This window comes from Ochotona princeps, chromosome 11 (assembly GCF_030435755.1).
Source record: "Ochotona princeps isolate mOchPri1 chromosome 11, mOchPri1.hap1, whole genome shotgun sequence".
Taxonomy (NCBI): Eukaryota; Metazoa; Chordata; class Mammalia; order Lagomorpha; family Ochotonidae; genus Ochotona; species Ochotona princeps.
In genome coordinates, this window is record NC_080842.1 from 37,781,363 (window position 1) to 37,791,636 (window position 10,274).

The 10,274-nt window shown below is 42.8% G+C and overlaps 1 protein-coding gene across 1 annotated transcript in view; it reads left to right on the plus strand.

Annotated features, from left to right (window-relative positions):
• The window catches only part of DOCK5 (dedicator of cytokinesis 5), a 197,263-nt gene extending 188,556 nt beyond the window's left edge, over window positions 1-8,707 (plus strand). Inside the window, exons 49-52 of the mRNA XM_058670037.1 lie at window positions 4,046-4,214; window positions 4,840-4,978; window positions 6,074-6,177; window positions 6,738-8,707. Coding sequence (XP_058526020.1) covers window positions 4,046-4,214; window positions 4,840-4,978; window positions 6,074-6,177; window positions 6,738-6,842 — 517 coding nt within the window. The 3' untranslated portion in view covers window positions 6,843-8,707. The remainder of the gene's footprint in view (window positions 1-4,045; window positions 4,215-4,839; window positions 4,979-6,073; window positions 6,178-6,737) is intronic.
• Window positions 8,708-10,274: the final 1,567 nt, after the last annotated feature.

Sequence of the window (10,274 nt, forward strand, 5' to 3'; positions counted from 1 at the left end):
ATTTTCCAGTTGTTCATCTTTAAAATATTTGAGAGTAATTAATTTATAGTTGTATTCTTTCTGCTTAAAGTTATTATTTTTAAACAATTCTTTTGTAAAGAAAGATTTATTTTTATTTGAAGTGCAGAGCCACCAAAGGGAGAGACAGACCCATCTTCCATCTACTGGTTCATTGCCTGAACATTGGCTGTAATTGCCAGACCTGAACTCATCTGAAGCCAGGGCCCTGGAACCTCTTCTGCATTTCCCACATGGGTGCAGGGCCCTGAGGACTTGAATGATCTTCCACTGCTTTGCCAGGCTGTAAGCAAAGAGTTGGGTCAGAAGTTGAGGAGCTTGGACATAAACCAGTACTCATATGGGATGCAGACCGCACAGGCTGAGGCTTAGACTACTGCACCACAACACCATCCCCAACAATTCATTGCTAATTATAAAATATATATATATATATACATGTACAAAGCAAAGTAGTGTTGTTTAACAAAATAAAAACATTATATTTTGCTACTGAGAAAAAAATACAATATAGTTTACTTATTATAAAAATACACATGCTTTTTACATAAGTAGAAAAGTTTTGTGGCCTATTGATTAATTTAACAGATGATTAGTATTGTAGATAAGTATCTAAAACTACATTTTTGATACATTTTTAACTCCTTATTTTAATAATTATATCATAGAAATTAGCTGCCCAAATTGCCTGCACCTTACCTGAATATCAAGTATTTATTATTTCCTAAATTATTTATCTCCCATTGATACAGATATCTTTACAGAGTTCCAGTTACATCACCTAGTATCATACTTTCCTCATCTTTATTTTGACATTTTCCATATTACTGTGTAATCTTTATTATCAATTTTTACTGTTTTTAATGGCAATATAGTTTTTATCATACAAATGTGCTATGATTAACCCTCCTCTCACACAAAAATATTTAAGCCAAGTCATTTCTAAACTATTGATCTAAAAGTGAATTATTGGGGCCGGTGTTGGGGTGCAGTAGATTAGGTCATAGCCAGCATTCCATTTGAGTTTCATTTCTGATCCAGCTCCCATGCTGGGCCTCCTTGCAGCCATTGTGGCCATCTGGGTAGTAAAGCAATAGATGGAAGATCTCTTTGTCTCTCCCACTCTCTCTCTGTAACTCTGCCTTTCAAATAAACAGATCTTCAAACTTTTTTTTAAAATGGGAAAAACATAGATTAAAAACTCAGTATAAAATTTTTAAAAAACAGTTTTGAGAGACAAAGAACAGAAAGAGATTAGCAGAGAAAATGCTCTTCTGCTGGTCCCCTTCCCAAATGCTTGCCACAACTAGTGCTGCCCCAGGCCAGAGCCAGGTTTAGGAACTCAGTCTAGGTCTTGCACATTGGCTAGGAAGGACCCAGGCACTTGAACTATCACATGTTGTTTCCCAAGGTATGCACTGGTGGGAAGCTGGAATCAAACTCAGAGCTGCGACTCCAATCTAGGCTGATATGGAATGTGGCCTTTCCAACCAGGGTCTTAACTGTGATGCTGAAAGAAGGAGGCCAAGTAATGGCACATTAGGGCACCTCAAAAGCATTTTCCAGACAAAAATATGTGATATTGGTCACAAAATACAACCTTTGAGCTACAAAATCAGTAAATTCTGGAAATTGAGCAGCAGAATGACTATTTTTTTTCACACTTAATCTAAAACATTTTATTGAATTTATTTCCACAGTTATATTTCTTTGGCTTGCTTCCACAAAGTCTTGCCAAAAGAAAACAGTATTTAGCTAACATACATTCAATCCAATCTCATTAATGCATGCACATGATCTTGTATTTCTTTCCATTGATGGATTATGGAATAGAGGTGGAGGACAAAGAAACTGATTTTCAAAAGGTAATGATTTTTTTTTCTGTGACCACCTCATTGACATTTCAGTCTTAGTTTATACACAACATATAACATAACATTTTTAACATAACATGTTTTACATAACATCATATCATCTTAAATTAAGGCAAACATGTGGTATCTAACCTTTTTTAATTTCTTTATTTTATCGGAAAGTCAGATTTACAGAGTGAAAGAGAGAAGGACAAAAAGATCTTCCATCTGCTGGTTCACTTCCCAAGTAGCTGTAACAGCCAGAGCTGAGACAATCCAAAGCCAGGATTCCGGGTCTCCTACATGGGAACAGGGTGCCAAGGCTTTGGGCCGTCCTCGACTGCTTTCCCAGGCCACAAGCAGGGAGCTAGAAGGGAAGTGGAGCAGTCTGGATTAGAACTGACACCCCATGGAATCTCGGCCCATGCAAGGCAAGCAGTTTAGCTAGGGCAGAATGACTATTGTTAATAATGCCTTAGAGTAGGGTCAAGCGTTTGGCATAGCAGTTGACTCTGCCTGGGTAGTTGCATCCCATGTCAGGTCCATGCTTGGAGTGTTGGCTTCTCCATGTTTGATCCAGGTTCTTGCTGATACGTACCCTGGGAATGATGAAGGCTCAAGTAATGGGTCCCTGCCACCTGGCTGGGAGACCCAGGTGGGGTCTCAGACTGGCCCAGCCCTGGGAGTTGCAGACATTTGGAAAGCCAACCTGTGGATCGAAGATTCCCTTTCTCTTTATTCCTCTCTCTTTCTCACTCACTGTGACTCTGCCTCCACCCCATTTGAAGTAAAATGGAAAGGTATAGTTTATAAGATACTGTAATGCATGCTTGAAATTTACTGTTATTATTCCCACATATACACACAAAAAATGATAATTATGTGAGTGATATGTAACAGAGAAAACAGAAAGAACAAGATTGCCCATGAGTTGGAATTGTGATCGTCAGCTAAGTGATACGTTTGTAGCCTATTATATTCTATTGTATAAACTCTAAAATTTCTGTAATAATTTTTAAAGTGTCTTTGCCTGCTTATTCCTTCTCAGATACCTTATTTTAATTTTCATATACTTATTCATCAAAGCAGTAGACTTTTCTTCTTGAAATACCTGTTTGTATCATTCACTAACATTTTTAAAGTGAACAACTCACTTTTCATTAGCAAAATTCCTTCCATTTTTAAGGTATTTGACCACCATCTAAAATACGTACATCTAATATTTTAAGTTTACTGGTGTTGCTTTCTGCCAAATAGAAAATTTTAATTTTAAATAGTAAGGATTAATTTGATAGCTACTTTGTATTATTTCATTTTCAAGCAAAGTTTTAATTTTTTGGACTTCATTTTTAGAGTAATTTTTGATTCAGAAAAAAATTGAGCTAAATGTTTAGAAAATTCCCTTATGTCCCAAACTGTATCCCCATACCCAGCATCCCACAGCAGAGTGGTTTTTTGCTGCAGGGAATCTGCATCAACACATCATTATCACATAAGGCCCTAGTTTACATTCATGTTCACTCTACTCAGGCTGCCTTCCTGTAACACATCAGCAGGGAGACTAGTTGGAAGCAGAGTAACAAGACTACAGCTGGCACTCTAGTATGTAATGCCTGTGTCCTAGGTGTTGACCTAACCTACCATGCTGCAGTGCCATTACCATCCCTCCAAGCTTCTGATTTTCATGGAGCAAAATCTAGCTTAATCAAACCTAGGCTTGTTAAACACTCATTTTACAGATAAGGAGCAACACCACTTCCTGCCCAGCCTGCTTTCCAGCTTCCTCCTGCTCCACCTTACTCTACCATTTGAGAGCAGTTACATGCATCACACTATGATATTAAGAAAATGCTATCTTGTACAAGTACAGTTAAAGCTGCAGGAAATGTTAGATTGAATACTTTAAGCAAGAGTAACTATTCCAGTTTGATTTTTGGAGTTTTATCTTTGCTTATTAAAGCCTGTTCTTCCTAGCATCAGATAAACACTAATACTTACGGTTGTGTACATTTTTGAGATATTTCATTGTCGATCAGAAATTCAGATTTAAACTTTGAGAGTGACATCGGATCATGATGAGGCTGAGGGGTCATAACCCTGAGTCCTTCGGGTGTGAATGTCAACTGTTGCTGGATCAATGTTGGGTTCTTTTTGTCTTTGTTTCTGGCTAATAGGTCAGTCCTAGAGCCGCTTCTAGAGCGTAGGGCATCATCAGGTGCCAGAGTTGAAGATCTGTCCCTCAGAGAGGACAGTGAGAACCGGATCAGCAAGTTCAAGAGGAAAGACTGGAGTCTAAGCAAGTCCCAGGTCATTGCAGAGAAAACTCCAGAACCTGATCTGCTGGTAAGTAGAAACTGTTTGCCACAACCTGCCCCCAGTGTAGACAGGCACATCACCATCCATGCCATAGTGGTGCATCAACAGGACAAGCCTGGATGTGTCTTGTTCTGGGACACAGCAGCCTATGCTCCTATTGGGCCAGAAAAACACATCCTGAGAATACTGTGGCTCCAAGTCAGTATTGGCAGGAGCTCGTGTGACATGTGGGTTGACACTTGGAGTTGTGGTTCTCACCATCATACTCTATGAGTCAGTGCAAACACAGTCATTTCTTTTAACTTAAAAAATAAAGCTGCTTTTCTTCCTGAACCACATGAAGCTGTTGTTACATATGGCAAGACCAGATTTCCTTGATAATCAGAGTACTTCTCTGCCAACAGAAAGGACACTGTCCAACAGTGGTCAACAGGAAGGCACTGGCCAGCCAGAGGATAATCTGTGGTTCCAAGATTCCCAGTTAGTGTCTACCATGGTACCCAGTGCATGGCAGTGGGGTGGGCTTGCCTTCCTCCTCTGGAATTAGGTCCTTCTTCATGTTTCTGCTCAGCACACAGGACTGTTCAGAGCCCCTCTGAGGTCTACCCTCCTCACCATGAACTCATGCATTACTTTCCCCCCGTGGTTCTAGAGCCCAACCAGAAAAACACAAAGGCCAAAGAGCCTGCAACTAATGGACAATCGACTAACCCCATTCCAGGGGTCTTCCCCTCCTCAGTCAACACCGTTGAGCCCACCACCACTCACTCCTAAAGCTGCCAGGACTCAGAGTAAGTACTGCTTACATTCTTTGGGCTAGGAAGTAGATTATGTTTTTGAAAGCGGGCAGTCTATTCAGACTTATCAAGTAAATGAGACTAGAAGAATGCTCCAATTCAATAGTGGTGGATATAACACAACTAACGTGGAATTGGCAAGGAACCTTAGATTGCTATTATTATAACTTTGTGGGAACAGGCATTTAGCCTAGCTAAAACATTGGTTGAAATGACACATCGGAGTGCTTACATCTGCACCCCAACTCTGGCTCCTGATTCCAACTTCCTGCCAACACAGACCCTAGGAGAGAGTCATGATGATTCAAGTAACGGGATTCCTGTCACCCGTGTGGGAAACCTCAGACTCCCAAGTCCTGGCCTGGACCTACCCTGGACCCAGCTGAGGAAGGCTTTTGGAGAATGGCCCAGCAGATAGGACCTCACTTTCCCTCTGCTCCCAAATTATTTTGTAAAACTTCTGAATGCCTAGCTGTCCCTTTTCCAAAGGCAAAGATTTGAAGGAGGTACATATGGATTAGGCAGGAAGTAAGGGACTTATGAAGTAACCATCGGGTGCATAGACCCATAGAGGGACAAGGAATAGCTCCATTCCCTTTATTGCTTACAGCCTGGCCTGGAGAATCAGAGATCTGGAACACTTGAAAAGAGTGGATCCCCATAGTACTAAAGCCTAGAAAAGGTATAAATCCACCCAGGCCACAGAGGAGGCCATAGCTAACCAAGAGCTAGATATATAAGATAGGGTTTCTTGGAGGAATTGGTATTTAGCTTAGCACATGGACTGCATCAGAGAACAGGGCAATACCCTTAGTTCTAAAAACTGTGCTCATATTTAGCTTAATAGTTTAAAAAAAAATCCCTGAACAAAAAAAAAAAATCAGAACTTCTACTTCTCAGCTGCTTGTGAAGCCTGTTTAGCCTTGTGGAGAAGAAAGGTGCAACTTTGGTCAGATGAAACGAGAGGTCTTAGCAACATAGTTGACCAGGTTGGATTAGATGTGATAATGGTTCACCCCCATACAGAACACTGTTTGAATGAGACTCTACTAAATTGCTCTCTCTGCCCTCATCTCCTTCATATCCCAGGCTCCCCATCTTTGCAGACAGATGGACTGATGACTGCTTCTGTCCCGCCTCCGCCTCCCCCCAAAAGCAAGCCCTATGACAGCAGCCAGAGGAACTCTGCAGAGGTAGGGAAATGATGGCTGATGCTTATGCTCGGGAAGCACCAGTCCTGGGAACATAGCTGTTTTCCAGTGTGTCAGGCGGCAAGTTTTCCCATGGATTTATCACTGCAGCTCATTTCTTGGTTCCTTCTTGAAACCTTTTCACATAAGATTAAACATAGAATCATTGGCTCCGCCTTTCCTGGGTACAGGGAGGTAAGTCCCTGTTCCCATTTGAAGAGCTTCCTTCTTCTGAATGAGGACCAGTCATTCTGGAAAGGCCTTGGACAGATTTTCTTCATCATTCAACAGATGTTGAGTTCCTTCTGTATATATATGCCAGGGGCAAGAGTGCCAGGGATATAGTATTGATTTGGTGTGTGTGTGTGTGTACACGTGCTTGATTAGCTCAAGAGGAACAAGCAATGACAAGCCAGTCTCCTTTCCCCTTGCACCTTACACAGGCTGTATAGACAAACTCAGACCAATTAAAAACTGCAGCAATATGTGGCCAACGGGAGGAGGAGACAGGATTGATGGCAAAGCTAAACGTCATCTCTGATTTTGTGTGTCTTGCCCTCTAGGTTGCTCCCCCTCTGCCTGTCCGAAGAGAAGCCAAAGCCCCACCCCCGCCACCCCCCAAAGCTCGGAAGTCTGGCGTCCTTTCCTCAGAGCCTGGACCTCAGTGAGCGTCCAGCCCTCTCTGGGTGCCTTGGTCAGATGCTGCCTGGGAACCCGCCTCCAGGAAGCACTGTCCTCATTTCCTGGGGCTCCATGCTGACTGCCTTTCCTGATGGTTCAGCGGGCTTTGTTCCTTCAAAAGCTTCCCTCTGATGCATGCAGGAGGCCAGGTCACATCCCGTCCAGTACATTTGGGATTCCAGAGCTGGCCGTGTCCTGTGTGTTTCAGAGGAGAGCTCTCCTTCCCTGTAGGGCTGAGTCTCAGCCTATACTGAGGAACCACCAAGTCTTTAGATGCCCAGACCCATTCTCCCACAGCAGGGCAGCAGCCCAAGCCCCTGCTCTGCAGAGGAATGTCTTGCTTCACTTCTGAAGAGCTGTGCTGGAGACGTAGCTGGTTTTTTCTCATCTGGACATACCTCTTTCATCTAGAGTTTTGAAATAGTTGGATATCAAATATATCTTAGTAGCTAAAATAATCTTGTCTTTCTAATGTCTACCATGTCCCTTGAGAGGAAGAAAACACACATGTTTAATGCAGATTGGCTGTTTTCAGGTGTGAGTGGCCACCCTCCTTGAGAACAGACTTACATGTAAGCCCTGAGCCCTGGGTCTCCCCACCCCTACTTACTGAGGCACAGGGAAGCCTTCCTGCCAACCCACAGCCCCCAATGGAATGCCACCATCCTCCCAGCCAATGGCCTTGCTGCATGGCTGTCCCTCCTCATCTCAGATCCTTGAAAGTTCTTACTTTTGCACTCACAGTTTTTCTCCTGTTACGTCTCTAATGCTCTGATCACTGGCCATAATGGACTAAGGCATGTGGGTTCAACAGCTACTCTCCCACATTCCCTCTGGATGACTCAGTGGCCCCAGCCTGCTTCTTGACTTTACCCTGGAGAATACAGTGCAATATTTCTCTTTATTTATTCCTCTTGATGGTAGAGTTAATTTGATTTCTTGTGAATGGTACTAATGTCAGTGCTCCTTTCAGAAGAAAGAAAATAGGGTGCTTGGGCTGGCCAACTATTCCTCACACAGCAAGCCACACGAAGTCACAAGTGTCAGGAGCAGGAAAGGCCTTAAAGTTCATCCAGACAACCCCCTCCTTGTGTAGATAAGGAAGCTGAGACTTCGCACAGACAGTTGGACTACAAATGTTTACTAATAATCCAGCATGCTTCGGGCTACTTTCAGATCCAGAAAACACCTTGGACAGACTCATCTTTGAAATATCCCAGAGATTTGTGAACTACTGAGGTATCTGTGGCAAAGCCAGAAGCTTTGGACTGACTGCTGCAGGGAAGCTCACCTGTGCCGGCCTCACCACCTTGCAGAGAGCAGGGAAAGGGAGTTCACCTGTGAGAATTTGCATTCCCCTCTTTGATTGTGTGCCTTGTTCACCATCCCCCTTTTAGGAGGGACCTGCAGGTTCCTCGCAGGAATCGAGGGAGCAGAACCTCTGAGACATGTGGCGAATGCTGGTCAAGAAAGCCAACCGCATATTCTAAAGGCACGGTGGAGAAGGTCATTCTTCATCTTGCCCTGGGGAGGCTTCACCATGGTGTCACAGGAAAGGCCTGCGCCTTGGACTTGAACCCCTCTGGTTTCCTATTCCAGCCATGACACTCTGCATGCTACCAGAAAGTATTTGAAATTGAAAGTTTTCATCTTCTCACGCTCCAGAAGTGGAGATGATAACTCCCACACAGATTGTTCTAAGGTGCAAATGAGATGGAATATATGAAGGAGTGTTTGTCCTTTGTTCTGTACGAGACCTGAGCAAGATCTGGAGTTCTGGACCAATGATCCTCTTTTCTGTGTTGATTCAAAGTTATTTGCAATGTGAATGCAGGTACAGGTTAGTTCTGCACACAAAACCTTTTTCTGAAAGAGACCATCTTTTGTATCATTATCTATGACAGAGTCAAAGTGTTAATAAGAACTGAAGAGGGTTTTAAGTGGAAAGAGTTCAGCCCTGCAGGCAGGGCTTTCAAATGGCAGAGACAACAGAATGGTTATGAGGAGCCTGGGGGAATTCCTGAGATTTCACCTGGCCCACTGGCAAGAGAGGTTTGGATGCCTCAACCTATCTTTAAGATGCCGTGAAAATAGAAAGAGGCGAACTGAGTCAGAAACCCCAAACTTCAAGGCTGTCCTTCCAAAGTAGAAGTGACTCTGAGCAGAGGCTGGGGGCCTGTGTCTCTCAGGTCGCATGATCTGTTAGTGGCCGCGTACCTGCTCTTTTTCAGTGGAACATGTTTTTCATTCCACCTTACTGAACATGAAACATAGTGGATAACAAAAGTCATCAGAAAGTCCATTTCTTTGGGAAGCCATTGGATAGGAAAGAGTTGCCTGGACAAAAATTCATAATGTTTGGCTTGGAGTCGAAGAGAAGACTGGCAAGAAATGCCTTATGATTAGATTACATAGGTGCAGGGAGGAAAGAGAACGAACTGATCTTTATTTTCATTGCTGAAAATCTACAATATAGGCAGACAGTGAAATTAGCCCCAAAGTAGCCACAACCTTTGTAAAGCTTGTGGGTTGGTGTGCTGTGGTTTAAAATTTTTGTTTTTCATTGTTGTCTTGTTCTGGGTGTTTTTTGTTTGTTTGTTTTTTGTTTTATTGTTTCCATATGAAGTTCTTACTGAATGGCAGACATGTTGCTAGTCCCTGAGAACAAGACAACTTGATATGTTTAGTGCCAACACCTCCAATATACAGAAACTGTTGACTCCGGTATGCAGTAGGGTTGGAAAGTGAATGGCATTAGGTAACAAAATCTTAAACAAGGCTGCTGGGCCTTCATCTCTTTAGTCCTGCATTGTAACCATGGTCTCCTGCCAAGGAAGCTCATTGAAAACCGCAACCACACTTCAAACCTAAAAAATAAAACAAGATAGATACCAGGATTTCCAGTAACCCTCTGCTTGTTAACTCTTCCCCAGCTGGAAGAGTTCAATCCCTCTAGCACTCCCAGTTCATAGGGCTGGTGTCTCACCTGAAACACAAGATGAAACTGACATAGATGCCACAAGTCTTAGGTGTGCAGATGGGTGAATTTTCACATAGCTTTACGCCTATGCCACTATCAGATACCAAAATGGGCTGTTTCCAGATCCCCCAAGAAAGGTGTTTGCAAGGCTGTTACGGTTTGTGCCCACTTTACTCACACTCCTCAGGTATCATGGAAAAGGAAAAAAGCCTCACCATCATGAAGTAAGACTATAAATATGTATCCTTTTTAGCAAGTCAATTTATAGTCACTCCACTCCATTCCCTCATCTGTTAAAATGTATACATATGAGGCCTCATAGTCTTTAAAATCCTTTCAGCCCCAACTTCTTTCATTTTAAGTGAAAAGTGTTAGAAGGAAACTAAATTTCCGTACAAAGGCTTCTAGATCCATTTCCCAGACTTCCCAGTTTTGGTGC